At 41.6% G+C, this 16,828-nt stretch overlaps 1 protein-coding gene across 1 annotated transcript in view; it reads left to right on the plus strand.

Annotated features, from left to right (window-relative positions):
* The window catches only part of lrpprc (leucine-rich pentatricopeptide repeat containing), a 55,879-nt gene that overhangs the window by 35,267 nt on the left and 3,784 nt on the right, over window positions 1–16,828 (plus strand). The window contains exons 26-36 of the mRNA XM_037123419.1: window positions 1,554–1,622; window positions 1,709–1,799; window positions 2,292–2,434; window positions 3,830–3,968; window positions 4,728–4,854; window positions 7,568–7,656; window positions 7,756–7,960; window positions 10,404–10,531; window positions 10,614–10,729; window positions 15,227–15,301; window positions 15,856–15,940. Of these exons, the coding sequence (XP_036979314.1) occupies window positions 1,554–1,622; window positions 1,709–1,799; window positions 2,292–2,434; window positions 3,830–3,968; window positions 4,728–4,854; window positions 7,568–7,656; window positions 7,756–7,960; window positions 10,404–10,531; window positions 10,614–10,729; window positions 15,227–15,301; window positions 15,856–15,940 (1,267 nt within the window). The remainder of the gene's footprint in view (window positions 1–1,553; window positions 1,623–1,708; window positions 1,800–2,291; window positions 2,435–3,829; window positions 3,969–4,727; window positions 4,855–7,567; window positions 7,657–7,755; window positions 7,961–10,403; window positions 10,532–10,613; window positions 10,730–15,226; window positions 15,302–15,855; window positions 15,941–16,828) is intronic.

Below are 16,828 nucleotides of genomic sequence, written 5' to 3' on the forward strand. Positions count from 1 at the left end.
CCCTTATTTGACAGCCCACACACTCTGTCTGTTTGTGTATCACCGGCGTCCTAAAAGTATTACAAATCTCCTGAAAATGCAAGACTATTTATGGCCGATGGGACTTTCTAGTCAGTAGATATTAAACCCTAAAATGTTGTTGTTCTTTGCTATATTTTTAAAAGTTTACCAGTGATTTTCCATTTGAAGTTAAGGGTGGATTTCCTTTTTGTTTTCTCTTATGACCTGACTGACTCAGCATTCAGAGAAACAAAACATTCAAATTCTTTCTTTCCACTCGAGATCTTCAAAATTAGAACATAAAAGTAACTAATAAAAACCATTTAGAAAACACATAATCGCAGTTGTTTCAATCATTCATGTAGTTCAAAGTCTTAATTTTGAGTCTTAATTAGTTTAATTCTCAGAAGTCTTGCTTCTTCTGGACTGATCTTTGTCTGTGTCAGTATTTAAGATTTCTTCACATCAAGTTTTAATTTAGCACTTATAACAACAGAACTACAGTCTATAAATCACACATCAAATGCATTTTTAATTATCACTTGTATGCATTAGCATCCCAATCCTGAGGCAAATTCTATACCTTTGTGATCTCCCAGGGAACCCAAATATTTATGTTTAAATTCTAACTGGCATTAGTTGATAGAAATAAACATTTTGCACAGATTTGAATACAGGTGTGCCTCCATAATTTAGCTTGTTTGGTATGCCTACACACAAAAAGTTATTTTAAACTTTGTATGCCATTAGCTCGAACAGAATCTGTTCTGTACAATAGCGTTTGAATAACAATTCAAAGACTCTAGAAGTCTTCCTCAGTGCTCCACCTTATAGAATAGTTTTTCTGGAAAACACGTTTATCAAACTTCTCCGACCAGATTTTATTCCTCTATGTTTATTTCTCTGTGTGGCGTTAATGTACTGATTGTATTTTCTGAAAGCTCATTCAAGGCCACACAAACATCAGCTTCACATTCCTCACGCCAGTTTACATTTAAAGATTATCTGAAAATGCATCAGCGTCACGTTGATGTAAAACTGCTGCAAGAGCTGCTTCTGCAGACACATTTCATTTTTCAGACCAGTGATACATTCATCTGTATTGATTCTTATGCACAAGGCTATAATTGATGTTTATCAGCTAATAGCAATATTGAAAATGCTGTCTAGGCTGGATGGGTTTGTATGGATCAATAGGTATTCATCGTATGGTTGGTTCTTAGTTAAATTTTACATTTATTTTGTTGACCTTTTTTAATAGACATTCATAGTGATGTTTTACTTCTACTGTGATTTAACTTTAAAGCCCGATTTAAACGATTGTGGCTTATTATCACTTGGTTCTTAGCTTGTGGATTTGGCCTCATTTCTATCCTGTTGTACATGAATTTTGTCTAGTATTAACAAGGTAATTGCTGAGATCCTTGAACATGGGACGAGAAAAGCGTCACAACATGATGACGACCAAAGTTACATTCAACAACACCCAGAAGATATTTAATGTCGCCATTGTTCCTTCCCTTACAAATTCTCATCTGTTCTTCTTTTCATAGACCCCTGGACTGAGGGCAAGGCCAGGACGCTTGTATTGGTATGCAGAGAAATGCATTTCTGCCAACAAGGTAATACACACACAGATAAACAGCAAAAGCAAAAAGCAAATAAAAATTGCAAAATTCCAAACAGATATTTTTGTTTGTTTGTTAAGATGGAGTCCTTGGAGCAGATGGTGGACTTAACGACCAAGCTGTTTGAGTGCGACAGAGACGAGATGTACAGTTACATCCTCCGTCTCTGCAGTAAGAGTCCTTTATTTGTGTTGTATTTTATTTTGTGTCTGTGCGTGTGACCTCTAGGTGTTCTCTAGTGTGTGTGAGAAACATAGAATGGGATCAGTCGGAAGTTGGAGCAGCAGACATGGTGTGATTGCTGCAGTGGAGAGCTGAGCAGATAGCAGTTGTGATTGGAGTGTTAAAGCTGATTGTCAACTCATTACCCCCCACTTCCCACACACACACACACACACACACACAGAAACACACAAACGTGCACACATCACTAGTTAGTGTGTTTCCTAAATTACACCATAGTTGAGGGTCAGTCAGTTGATCAGATTAGTGCTTTGATTGCCCTCTCTCAGCATGGAGCGCTTTGTCAGAAATGACTCCAGTGCAGGCTGAGTGGCGAACTACATCAGATATGAGCTGACGACACTTTGTGTCATGTCTTTCATAACAAATTATACAAGAATGCACCTTTTCTGATTCCCACTGCTTTGTTTCTTGTATCAGAGGAGACAAACGACTGGAAGAAGGCAGAGGTCGTGTGGACAAAGATGCAGGAGGAGAACGTTGTTCCCAGGGACAGGACCCTGCGTATGCTGGCAGACATACTGAAGAATAATGGCCAGGAGGTTCCCTTTGACATACCTGAGGTAAAAAAAAAAAAAAAACATCTCAGTGACGCTCATTAGACAGATGTTCTATTCAGAAAAATAATTGCCAGGAGGCTCCTGCGGGGAAAAGCGGAGTAGATAAAGCTGAAAGCAAAGGCGAAGAGCTTCCCAAGAACACTGAAGGATTCTCAAAGTGCCTGAGGTCAAACATAACATGCCACCACGCAGCAGATGGTTCAATTCAAATGACAATGGCGTCTCTGCATACATCCGTCTTATATCCTGAATGGAATTGGATGGAAGATAATTGTCAACAATTTTGGTAACTGATTGATACTTATTAAGGATTTTTCTATTTTTATTTTAAGAATTAAAACTTAAATCTCTGACCCTCTAACTCTAAATAGACACAATGATAGTCCCCAGTTACACTCTGTATATGGTTAGTCTAGGTCGAGTCTGCACTGTATACTGTCCTGTACTGAGAATGCATTATTGGAGCTTAAATGTTGCCAGATATAAACTGGAGCCGCGCTCTTCTAAAATACATCATCTCATTCTCAATTATTTTCATCCTGCATAGATTAACAAAAGTGCACGCTGTGACCCCAACCTCTGATCGCAGGAACTAACCCCGAACACCCTCATGAAAACCCTTACCAAACTGCTCTATGTGTGTGCACCCGCACCCACCCCGCCCCGCTCCACTTTAAGCCTCCGTTCATTACATGCAGAGGAAACAGGATTGAAGCTCTGATCTGAAGTGTGGTCAATCAGACCAGCTGGCTGGTGAAAGGAATTACAGCCTGATCTGTCTGTAAATCTGTAATGCCAGACTAATTTAGCCAGCAGCTAAATGCCACCATATGGCTGCTGCTGGATTCTTATTTATACATCTGCATGTGGCCCTGACTGTACACCGACCAAAAGACAGAATTAAAAGGAATCTGATTACACATTACAAACAGAACACGATAAAAGAAAAGAGTTATGCTTTAAATGAAATAATGTTCTATTGCTCAGTTCGTCCTTGCTTTAGCTTTCCTCCGCTTTGCTCCAATAGCCTGCAGCATGATGAGACAGGAAGTGATTGCTGTTGCCTGGAGCGTTGAACTTGGTGACCCTTGGGGCTCTTGAGTTGACGCCCTCGCTCTGACACACACACTCACTAACACACACACACTTTTCTTTTGCCCCTGGGGTGCCAGACCTAATTTGCCCCTAGCCAATACAGCTTAACCCCCTCCCCTCACTGCTAAACGGGTGACCGAGCATTAGGGGACCCTGCCCTGCCGGCCCAGCAGCATTATTGTACTGTCATACACACACACCCACATGCACACTCCAGCTCATTGCTATTGCCCACAGTTGAATACAGTATAAATGTAGCTGTGTTTTATCAGCCTCATCACTGGTTTTCTGTGTCTTTGACAGACCTGGTATGAACAAATTGACACCACACCGAAGGAGAAGCCTGCAACAAATACCGTCACACAACAACAAACACCAACACAGGTTGGTGCCGAACGCCAGGTCCACCTGCTGACCCTCTGCAAAAAGGGTAAAGTCAAAGGTAAGCAGCAGAAGGCAGAAACACATCTAAAACAATTCCAGAGCCCTGATATACTTTTAGCTCATCAATTCTTTGTTAACAAACAACTGCTTATTAGAACATACAGCACAATCAGCAACATGGGCTTACTTAACTGTGAACATTTACTGTATCTGGAACATTTAGCTCCCTCAATGTTCAACTTTAATTTCCTCATTTTCTCAACTGGCTGTGCTCAGCAGGCAGCTTCAAGTGAGATTTCGGTTTGAAACGGTACTTTAAAAAACAATTATTGAGCTAAAAACAAAAAAGGTTGAATTATACTTCATGTCTGAAGGCAAAAGTGTTTATTGCATAAGCGGCCACTAAAGGTGCGGTGAAATGCTTCCAGTCATTGGAAAGGGGCAAGATGCTGTTATTGGGCATTAGAGGAATTTATTTAGTGAGGTTTCAGAACAGGGTCCAGTTGAGTGTTCAGTCTCAGCAAGAACCAGCAACACTTTCACATTACAAAGACTTGAAGGACTTGGCCTTGATATAAAAGATATATTGATTGATGGAGCTTCAAACAGATTTGAAACAATTCATTTACTCCAGTTATCAATTGCTACTAGCACCAAATTGTAGACCTTTTTTAGTGAAGTGAAATTAAGGTGTTAAAACTATATCTCACCACTGTAACCATCTTTGTGAAAGCAGATTACCCCGTTAATCTAATAAAATTAATATTATCCAACTTCTCACGCTTTTTTTTTTCTTGTTTGCCTCTCGTTCCTACAGAAGCCTTTGAATTATTGAAGGATAGCAAAGAAAGAGGTTTGGTATTCAGCCCCAGCATTTATGACCAGTTGATCCGATCCCTGCTTGCCGAGGGATTCATGGAAGACGCCATGGCAGTCAAGGACATGTAAGTGCCTTAACTCTCCAACAGATGACTCTCGTGCCCAAAAGTGACACCTTACCATCACTGTTTAAACATCCCTCAGGAAACATGAGACATTTCTGTCCATCTTCACTTTATCATATTTGTCCTGGTATGTAGATTTTGATGACATCCCTTCTTTCAGCTCAGATTGTCCTGATTTAAATCAGTTAATATGCAGGAAAATTGTGAGATATTCAGCCTCCGGGTTCTGAGCCATTGATTGTCAGTTATAAACATAACAAACTGACAAATTCAACATGTAGTTTGGTTAATGCTCTGCTACTTCTGCTGTCTCCTCAGTCTGTAGCACCGGGTCACCTCAGGCTAAAACCACATCTCCTCAATAGACATGAGGATTATAAACTGATTGTGTGCGAACACACTCAGCCCTGCTGGATATGAACAGTGGCTCTTACTAAGCCCCAAGATACACACACACACACACACACACACACACATACATGCACGCTCAGATGTACAGATTAATTTTGGTTTTTCTGGGAAGCGGCTGACTTTGCACAAAAACATCAATCTTCTTCCAATTAGTAATCTATCGTGTTGTTGTGTGATGGGGGCCATATCAGGGCTTGAGCCTGGAGACGAGTAGATGGACAGACAGAGGTATTAGAGATCTGAGCTTTAGAGCAGCTCTGATCTTCTCTGTTCTGTTTGTCTTTTAGGTAATCTCCTCCTTTTTCTTTATCTCCCTTTGTCCCCGTCTTTATATCACTTTCTCTGCAGAAAGAAATGCCCAAAAGCAAAAGTGTCCAAGAACGAGATAATAATATAATGACACGATACAAGAAAGAAGTGATGAAGTGACTAATTTGTAGGGAAACAAGAAAATATGTAAAAACATCTATTACACTATCAGTCTCTCTCCTGTTCCTCAGCTCTCTACATGGTTCACTCTCTTATGTTATGAGAAATAATCGTATCAATTTTAGACCCGTGTTTCAACAAGCGTGAGGCAATACAAGTGATAACCCATCTCCAGTCTCTGTTTGAACTGGTTTATGGCATCCCTGCCTGGATAAAAGCTTCGTTTATCTGCACTCTAAATGAGAAGTGAAATGAGCTGAGAGGAGAGTCGGGGAAAAATGGAAACGGGGAGGAAAGGGAAGGAGATAAAAAGAGCTAAATAGGAAAGGAGGAGCGAACGAGGGGAGGAGGGCTAGATTTAATCACGTACGAGGTTAATGAAGACGCTATAGGCATTAATTCTCTGTGCGTGTGGTTGAGTGTGTTTGTTTTTGGGTAATCTGTACAGAATTGAGCAGCGGGGGTGCTTATGGCGAGATTAAGGGATTGGGAGAGGGCGATGATGATGAGAGAGAGGCAGAGGAAGAGGTGGATGAAGGATTCATTGGCTAAAGCACAATACCCCTCTAGGAGAGAGAGAGCGTGTGTGTGTGTGTGTGTGTGTGTGTGAGAGAGTGAGAAAAGGTGAGCGAGATACGGCTTCTAGAGATTTTCTTCCGCCCGATAAGAATAATTCTGACCACACACCCCCTCTGCTCGGTCTCCCTGTGCCGGCGACCCTGTTACCGCTGCAATCTCTGCCGTGACCCTGTCACAGTGGCTGCCGGATGCTGCTTGGCCTGGTGTCGCCGTGGTGATAAGGATTGCCGGCCTGATGCTCAATTGAGTGGACGGATTAATCTGGTTGCAGGGCTATAATAAGAAATAAAAAAAGAAAAGAAGATGGGAGGCAGGCTTGATTGAGGTTTTGGTGGCAAAGAAATGAAAAGGAGGAGGGCTGAAAAGAGGAGCAAATAAAATAGGCAGACGGAGTGAGGAAGAAGTGATGGGGGGGGAGTCAATACTGCAGCATTCAGCCTCACATAATACCACACACACATAGAAACACACACGTGCAGTGGCTCAGCAAGAAGTAATCAACTGTTTGATGTCTGTATTATTTTCAGGGTCACAGCAGGCGCTTTGCAAGAAGCTCAGACTCGCCGTCAATCACATTTGTTCCCATTGTCTCATCTCTGTTCTGTCTTGCAGCTCATGTGTTTTATCTACTCGATCTCTGAGAAGTCTAAAGACTCTATGACAAAGATGCCACGGAGATATTAACACAGTCATCACAGATTATAAAGAATTGCTTGTAATGGTAGAGTACAGTATTTGCTACTATAAACCACCATGGTAACAAGTTACATGTTGCACCCAGACGTGGAGGAATTGTTCTGTCGTGGTGTATATAATCTTATTTCATGATATTGACATTCTTACACTAATGAGCACTAAACACAAAGTAAACCTAAAGATGATGGGAAAGTATTGGAAAAATTAAAGCTTTTATCTGATGGACATGATGGTGCTTGATGGAAAGTTCAGGAATTGCTAAATTGATGACACTTCATCTTGAGGGGGACAAGATGTTTATCACATATGTAAACCTCATGATGGCACCTGAGAAAAGTCAGGGGATTGTCACATGCGATGGGTTTTATCCTGCAGGGATTTTGAATATATCTCTATACTGCAGTATTACAATCTGGACCAAAGTAGTGCGTCGACAATATTTCCATCTCCACTGGCCTATGTTGCACTGTTCCATTTGTGATCGTTTTAATTTGTTTTGTCCTTAATTGGATTAAGAGGTCAAACTAAAGTTATTTTCAACAAAGTGTACCTATGAAAGGTGATACCAAACTAAGAAAATGCTTTGTGTCTCTCTCAGTGCTACGTCACATCTGCCGACCTTCCAGCTAAGTGATACCGCCACCAGCCTGCTCATCGTCACACTGAGCAAGAGAGGCCTGACTCAAGGTAAGAAACATGACATGTACTGCGTGGGTAAACATGCACACACACATACACACACTCCTTTCTGTCACACACATGCTCACTCCTTGCATTGTGCCACAGATGCTCTTGAGAAACTGAGGTCCATGCTGTCTGAAGACCGGGTGCCCACGCAGCTTTCTCTCACCAGACTGGTTCAGGCCCTGGGTAACAGTGGCAACGTGGCTGGGATCAAGGAAGTGGAGACTCTGTTGAAGAACCTCGGCATGAACATCAACATGTCCAGCATTGTGTTCGTCAACAACATAGCCCTGGCACACATCAAGAAGTAAGACTTCCAAGTTTGTGAAGATAGACGTTTTTGAGTTGAAGTGGCACCTAAAACAGGTGTAGGATGCAAAGAGTTTGAGTTTGACTTTGGCGACTCTGGTGTTGGTGGTGTCACATTTTCCAGCAAACAAAATTTAGCCATCAGTTATTTAAAAATGTAAATAAAGGGGCTTTCACTCAGGATTTTGATCACATTTAGGTAAATGCAGCTTTTCAGATGCTTCTCTGAATTTGATGTTTGATGAAAGTAGTCATCGTGTCATTTTTTTAAATTATTGCAGACGATTATAGTTTCAATTTATGTTGCAACATACAGTCCAGTGTGAAATCTTTTACACTGTTTCATAAACTCCACACAAAACCAGCAGCAGAGTTTGACAAGACCCAGGTTGACACGCTCTTAAAGTAAAAGCTTACAGGGTGAGTGGGGCGTCAAATACAAATAGGAAACAAAGGCCTAATAGGATTATTCATGGATTCCTTTTAATGTCATGAAAACACCCATCCTCCGCTGCTGCTTCGGCGCTTCTTAAACAACAGAGAACAAAATATAAAGCACATTGTGCATCAAACTTTCATTGCACCACTTGCCGCATTAGCGCCGTCCTCCAGCTCGAGCGGCATCGTCCCCATGCCAACTCGGAGGGACAGCAGGAAGTGAAGAATGGCAAGACAGCCTTACGCCCGATTGGCCATCGCGGTGCAGGCCTGTCAGCTTGAACCCTGACCTCTGGGAGCTGCGCTCTGAGCGGCTCTGACACGTGCATCCCTGCTGTATCTGAATCAAGCTGACTGGTTAAGAGCCAGGGCGGAAAAGCGAGCAGGCCCGGAAAGCACAGCGCCACATTTAGAGGGGGCCCCCGCTGAATTATTCAGACGGTCCCAGTCGTAACAATCAGTGTAGATATGCCCCCCCCTCCACCTCTGAATGCTCTCACATATACATACACAGAGACACAAACACACACACCCTGTGAGTTAAATATTCATTACGACTGGTGACGGCGGGGAGGGAGAAGGGAGCGTAAAGTGTTAGCAGCGAGGTCGGGTTGCCAGATTGAGTTGTGTTAGATTTGTAGTGCTTTGGTGTGCAGGCTTTGTTTGGTTGTGGTGACATCAGCACAAAAACATTTCACAGTACGTGTGTGTGTGTGTGTGTGTGTGTGTGTGTGTGTGTGTGTGCGTGCGCGTGCATCGGCGGAAGAGTTGCTCTGGACTAAAATGAAATCAATATCATTTTAATATTAGATTACACATGTGGGAGCAGTTTTATTGTTCTTTATTTTGGCAGATTTCTCACATCTTTTGTTTCTGTCCCTCTAACCTGACATGCCAGATGTTTGTTTTTTTACACATAACCATTTGGAAAGTCAACCTTAGAAGTCACTTGCAAACAAAATATCCTGCAGGGCATTAAACCAAACATCTGTCTTTTACTGTATAATACAGGCTAACTTCAACCATTCAGATAAACAGTAGGAGAGAACTTCCACCAGCATAGCCTGTTGGCTATCAGGAATAAATGAAACATTTTTGCCATCAAGAATAGCTTTCAGTGTTGTTATGTGCTCTTCTTTAATGAAGAAATACTCTCCAGTTGAGATATAATGGATGCCATGGCAGCATCTACGCTAAACTTTTTTTTTTTTTCGGAGCCGCTATTGGTGTTTTTCAAACCAGCAGTGAAAGCAGTATTTACCAGTAGTTCCTTCCTAGGATGCTGATCGGTCCGAACCACAAGCGCATAACTTGAAGCCTTGCACAGTGGATTCACTAGACTACATTATCTGCCAAGGAAATGTCTTTCCCCACCAGGCCAGATCACATTTATAAAAACTGATGCATGGTTTGGCCTTGTGTCCTGTTTTTCTGCTGGCCCTGTTTCATTAACACCAGTACTGGACATTCTTGTACACTCACTCATAGGTGTCGTGTACTTGTACGCTGCGGACACGGGGGACATGTCCCTACGACTATTTTTATGACCGATTTTGTCCCCATCATTTTTTAAAAACACAATCTGTTAAATAGCTCCAAAAAACTTGTGAACAAATGAGATTAATGAATTTTCATGGGGGACTATGCATTTTTTCCCACATTGCTTAAAATTGCATAAGCTGAAAACTGTTGAAACACTTCTTTCATCTGAGACTTTATGTCCCACCTCTCTTTTCAACACAAAGCAACACACTTGATCTCACTGTTTTACTGGGCTCCAGTGCAGGAAGAAGTCTGCCCTTCATGTAACAAGGATGAAAGGGGAAACCTAAACCATATCACAGGCTCCATGCATTGACATTGGACTGATGATAGGGTGTCTGAGTTTGTCTGTTTGAAGAATAAACATGGAGAAGTTATCAGCTGTAGTTTTCATTGACTGTAACTGAACTAACTCTTTCTTTCCCTCCCGCTCACCAATCCTCACCACCCACTCTCTTCAGTGGTGATATGGACTCTGCAGTGGAGGTGTTGGAGGAACAGTACACTAGACCAGACAGTGTGAAGCCCAGTATTGCCTTCGTCTTCCGCAAGGTCTTGGAAGAGAACAATGAAAAAGCCATAGACAAGTGTAAGACACACAAACACAGTGAATACATGTGCATAGAAGAAAGATGAATGACCATTGACAGATTTCACATGTTGTGTTGCAGTGAGTGTGATGGCAGAACGGCTAGCCAATCATTTTGCCTGCTACAGACCGGCTACAGACCTTTTCCTCCAGCTGCTGGACATCGACAAAGTCGAGGACGCCAAGTTCATGCTGGCTGTGAGTATGAGTGTGTGTCTGTGGTCTTAAGCTGTGGTTGGCAGTGATCCACAGATGAGCTGCACTTTATTAATATTGGAAGAAAATTGACAAGCGTTCACTCAGATGCGTAAAGATACATTACTTGCTGCTCTCGCTCACTTCTCTTCATCACTATTTAAACATCAAGTGGAGAAAACCATGATTTTCAGGTCAGACCGTGTTTCTCATCAAACTTGCTTTTTTATTAGTCATCTTTTTGTCTCCGTTTACTGTGTATCAAACTATAACTAAAGGTTATAGCTGATAAATAGAACCAAATATACTAAGCCAAATACATTTTTATTGAATTCACGATAAAAAAAATCTACAAATTTTAAATGACACATCTTGTTAGGGCAATAAATCCCTCACATGGGCATAAAAGAGGTGTTAGAGACAAAAAAAAGTAAAGCGATCATCTGATGAAAAATCCATCTGGTTTAAAGAGGAGAGGAGATGAGGATGCCATGAAACGAAGAAATGAATCCCTGCACCACCAAATATAACAATCTACCAAAGTGGATAGTGTGGTTGAGTGTAATTCTCAGTTTCAGAGGAAAAGGTACAGGTAGTACTCATGTCCTGCCAGTTTTTTTTTTTTGTTTTTTTTGTTTTTTTTGTTTTTTTTTTTTTATTGGTTAGTTTGGATGGAAACAAAATCTGAGTAAAACATGCTGAAGAAACACCTTCTTTTTTTAACTTTTTATGGACCACTCTAAATACATTTGAAATCATCTGGAGCACTCTGTCCCTGTGTGCACTTTCTCTTTTTGAGTGTCTTACATTTGGCAACATTTTAAATTATTATATCAAAGTAATTAAAATCTGCAAAAAAAAGAAAAAAAAAAGAAAAAGAAATCAACAAGGGAGCTGGTGATGTAGTCCATCACATGTCCCCTGATGCGCTTGTCCGGTGGTGAGACCCCGGTGATGGTGGAAACAGTCGTTGACTTATTTATCCAGCCTCACATTTATGTCAGGAAACGCTTGCCCACATTCCAGCGCCGAGTCTGGTGGTCTGAAATTGGCCTCTTACTACTTCACTTATTTAACACAGTTCATACATTACAGCTCGATGACTTTGCATTGGGCCTGGGGACATGAATATGTAGAGGCTGGGTGGGTGAGAGTCGGGAGGAAGGGTGAGCGAAAAGAGCTCAAAGAGATTCTCGGAGAGTGAAAAACTGAGAAGAAGACACTGCTCTCCTCCCCGACGGTGATTATTTCCCTCACACTTGCTGAGTGATTAACCCTCTCAGTCGTTAAGTTTGCATGTGTGATTAGAGCATACACCAGTGAACATAGATATATTACTTTCCACTTTTTAAACATTAACAGGAATCTGTGTGCAGCTTGTGTTCTTGTCACACTACCTTAGCTGATACACATTAGTTGAACAGTTGGATTGATAAATCAGAAGTTTTGCTCATTTTACCTAAGTGTCTTCTGCACAAATTGTAGTAATTCTAGAAAACATTAAGCAATAGGGGTAAAGACAAGTGTAGGAAGTGGGTACGTACAGTACTTCATTGGTCAGAAAGATCTAAGATGGACCTCTGTGGAGCAGAGAGAAATAAAACCCAGTGCAGATCCATTGAGACATGCAGGCGACATGTTGTCTGCTCTTCACTACTCCATGACATCTTGACTGATTATCCCTCTCAATCTTTTATCGGGGGATGTCTGACGAGCATGCATGTTAATGAACAGATACATTTCTAACTACTCTCATCTTCATCACTATTTAATCACAAACTATGGATTAGATGGTTCCAGAGCCATAATATGCTTCTTGCCTGATATGCATCTTCACTCCATTTTTTCCCCCTGTTTTTCTCTCTATAAGATAGAGGACAAAGACGGAAGAAATATTTTTGAGAAGACCGAGTAGACGCCTAGGAAAGAAGATATGTCAAGGGAACTGATTAGATTTAAGTCTGTCGTAGAAGCATGGCAGTCCAACAAAACATAAGTTTTGAGTTCCAGGTTGGACCTCCAACACTTTGGGACAAGACAAATGTATTTCTTCAGCATGGTTCAAAGTCTTTTCTAGACATTGAGTTTCAAAAAGTGTGAACATTTTTATACATTTTGAGGCTACAGTGATACAACAGATCTAAATAAGTACAAATCAAATCTTACTTGAACTGAAGATGTTTAGTCATGATCTTGCAGTATTTTCATTTGGTCCTGCAACAGGAGAAGCCCACTGATACATGGGCTGCGTTCCAAATTATTTTAGTTTTTTGTTTTAGTTTGTGCTGCATGCACCGTTGTATGGGCACACTACTTTGTAATACCTGTGCTCTCAAGTCAGCTCAGTTGATGTGACGTATCTTCTGCTGTGCAGAAGATCATCCATCAGAACAGCTAGGAATGCTCGGCCAGAGTAGACCCCATAACTTTTAGTGTGCATTTGGATTTAGAGATGGATCTGCTAGATGCAGTGTGGATGTAGGAAAATGCAACCTTGGTGTCATGCCTCTTAAACCCTGGAAATTTAAATGCTTGTGCAAATCCTGGGTGAGAAGACGACACAAGTCCTTGAACAAATGCGTCTGGTGTTAGAAAGTAAAGACAAGTTCTCCGATTTGTCTTTGTGGTGTTAAGTTTGTAAGTTTCGACTCCTCTGAGGTCTGCTCCTTTTCATGCCTCCTTGTGGCCTGTTTCCGTCCTCCAGACCTCTCCTCCACAGGGTCACTGGAGGGTAGCAACCCGACTCCTCCATCCCATCATAAGTGAAAACTCTAAAAAGCTTTTAAGTAGGCGAGCAGACAATAATGATGACAAGGCTATCGGGAGAGAAGGAGGTGAGGTCGGCTGGGGGAGCAGGAGGAGAGTGAGAGGGATGTAGAATGTCATTAAGAAGTGAAACAGCGATGGAGTCAGGCAGCGAGGCGGGCGCTTTACGTACACGTCTACAACTCCTGACGCATGTTTGTGTCGGTGTCGGGAGGTTGATTGAGGGAAAAAGAAGCGAGGAAGCATTCCCAGGGTATCCAGTGCTTTTAGGCAATATTGTGTGAGGAGCAAGGGGAGACGGTCGACCCGGTCGGTTGTGGCGTCGCCTTTGGGAGCAGTCGGCATAGCAAGGAGAGAGTGAGTGAGGGCTCGGAGCAAAGTTGAGCGAAGTGGCACCGTGTTGGTCTAATTGCCTGATTGTACTGAAGCCATTCTGCCGCTCGGTGACTCTAAAAGAAGGCAGCTTGCTCCGTGTGTGTGTGAGTGTGTGTGTGTGTGTGAGTGTGAGAGTGTGTGTGTCACCCTGTTAAAAGCCTCACAGGCCACTCACTTTTAATTCTGTACGAGCTGGAGAAGGAGTGAACCGCGTTAGTTTACGACTGGCTAGTAATCGGACCTCATTGCTGCTCAGCCAGGAGAACACACTCACTTACTCGGAGTACAGCGACGTTAATGCATCTCCTACAAACACATGCACACACGCACGCACGCACGCACGCACACACACACACACACACACATTTTTTTGACACACACACTGTATATTGTATATGTATGCTTGCGTGTTTCCATCACAAGCAGTCATGCACAGGTTAAACGCTCTGCAACAGAAGTCTGTCAGTTATCACATCCTAACCCATATTTGAATGTATATCAATTTTACTGAGCTCTGGTGCACTGAAATTACTTTCATTATTTATTTATTTTTTTTTAGCAAAGTCACTCACTAGTATGAAGTTAGGCTCTGCCATAATTTTACCTGAAAGCCAGCCATTAAAAAATGCTCACCGCTGCAGGGAATTAATGTAAAGGGAAACTTCTCCATGGATGGCAAAAGCTTGTTGCAGACATCTCTTGCATGACTGAGGAAAAAGTAATTATTGTAGAGAAAATGCCCAAAATCTGTTTGAGGTATAGAATAGGAAAATCATCGAAATGTGTCCCATTTAAGACTTTCAGCATTTACCCCAAAAATCCAGTACTGGTCACTTAGATTTGCCAGAGGATTCCATAATGGTTGCTGAATCTGCCCGTAGGTGCTCGAAGATCAGCCAGAAGGTCCTTGAAGAGAGTTTAAATTTTTCATGTGAATAATGAACATAGGATAAGGATAAGTAATAAGTATAAGTAATCTTTTATGTCCACTGACTACACCTCTTATACTTAATGTTCCTCTGAAATAAAGTCTTGAAGCTGTTGCAGCTGTTCAATGAGCACTTGTACTTATATTTCCTCTCAGTTCTAGATACGGCCTTCAGTGCGGTTAACTCATGATAATTACACGTTTAGACGTGAATAGCGCTACACGTTTAAATTCATAAAGAAAAGAGTAGTTATTAAATCCATAATTAACCTTTGACCCTGCATGTGGGTGCGTGGGGGGTTCATGTGAATGTGTGGGTGTGTTTTATATACTTTAGATGTGTGAAGAGCTCAGGTTGGAGAGGGTTTTTGACTTCAACAGAGGAGCGTGTCATCTCTCATGTTTCTTTTGTCCCTCTTGTCTCGCCGTAGCGCTGCAACGCCGTGGCTGAACAGAAGGAGATGCTGGTATCCTACATGTCTCGGAAGGCTCAGACTCCTGGACAGGTAATAATCCTTCATAGGCGCCTTCTGATTAAGACCAACAATTCTAAAGAAATGGGTCAGACTTCAGATGCCACATCATTGTAATAGACCAAAATTATGCTTCAGCAGTCTGTTAGTTTAAAAGTTCAATTAAAAAAGTAAATTTAAATAATGATGATGCCACAGCGTTTATCTTTGTTTCTTCTTGTTTTTGTAAGATTGTGTCTGATGACAGTTTTAAGTTTGGTTGTGTGGCTATCACAAGTTTCAGTGACGTAAAATTTTCTGGCAATTTTAGCTTTAACATTTTTAAAATGTAGGTTTGTTTTGTTTTTCACACCAAACAAATAGAAGAAATTACAAGAAGTATTTAAATTAGCCAGGTATTAGTCAGTACTTCATTTGATTTTGTCCTTTTGTCTGTTATGTACAGCTTTTATTTGTTTGCTAGTTGTTGCTTTCATTTAACTATTTGCTCTTATATGGGCTTATTAAAAACTAATGTCAAATCTATGAATGTCGTACTTGAACTACAGATGAAGTTCTTGTGTATAAATTGAATTTTTTACACACAGGTTGGAAAGATCAAGACCCTGAGGAGCCTGATTCCAAACTTCACTGAGAAGGAACTTCTGTACTCATACCTGATGAAATGTCATTGTAAGACTGACACACACACACACACACACACACACACACACACACAGGACTGGATGGGAGCAGCTAGCAGTGCAGTAGGCGGCTCGCTGGCCTGTGGATAAGTCAACATTAGCAGACACATTAACAATGCATCAGGTCCAGGAGTGTGTGTGTGTGTGTGCAGACATTCAGGGGTTAGAGGAACACATGTCCTCTAATGAGTTAGCTGTCCTGGCTAGCCTAGCGTGCTAATCGCGACACGGTCCGCCACTCAGCTGTTTTCTTTTTTTTTCCTCCACCTCTTCGCTCCCGTCTGTCTCTCCGCATCCTCAGTTTTTTTTTTTTGTCATCCACTCTTCTATTTCACCTACATCCTCTCCTCTCCTCTTGTCCTCCCTTTTACTTCACCTTCTCACCCTCCCATCTCCCCTCTTTGGTACCTTGTCACACCAGAGACGAGCAGACATGACTATTTAATTAGCATTAGCTAGCCAGTCGGTCAAGGCAGACATAGGGGACACAATTAGTGATGCACTGCTCGCCTCTGTTCTCTGCCCCGTCTTTGTACTTTACTTTTTTTCTCCCCCACCCCCATCTGTGAAGTGTTTTCTTTTCTCTTTACTTTACTTCATACAGAAGTGACCTTACTTCTGTTACTTTTGCCTCTTTGATACACAGAACCACAACATCCATCCTTTTTTCAGAATGATAGATCACACCAACATGACTGAAACTGCCCAGATCTGAACTAATTCAATAAATGAATAAAGCGGCAAAAAATAGGTTTTAATTTGTACTTTGCTTTGTATCAGTAACTCATAACCAAAAAAAGGCACACTGCTTTGCAAAGATTATTTTTTTTAGGCGGTCTCCTACCTCAATTGGCTATATAACATCTTCCTGAAAAGG

The sequence above is a fragment of the Acanthopagrus latus genome, chromosome 15, assembly GCF_904848185.1.
Source record: "Acanthopagrus latus isolate v.2019 chromosome 15, fAcaLat1.1, whole genome shotgun sequence".
Classification (NCBI taxonomy): Eukaryota; Metazoa; Chordata; class Actinopteri; order Spariformes; family Sparidae; genus Acanthopagrus; species Acanthopagrus latus.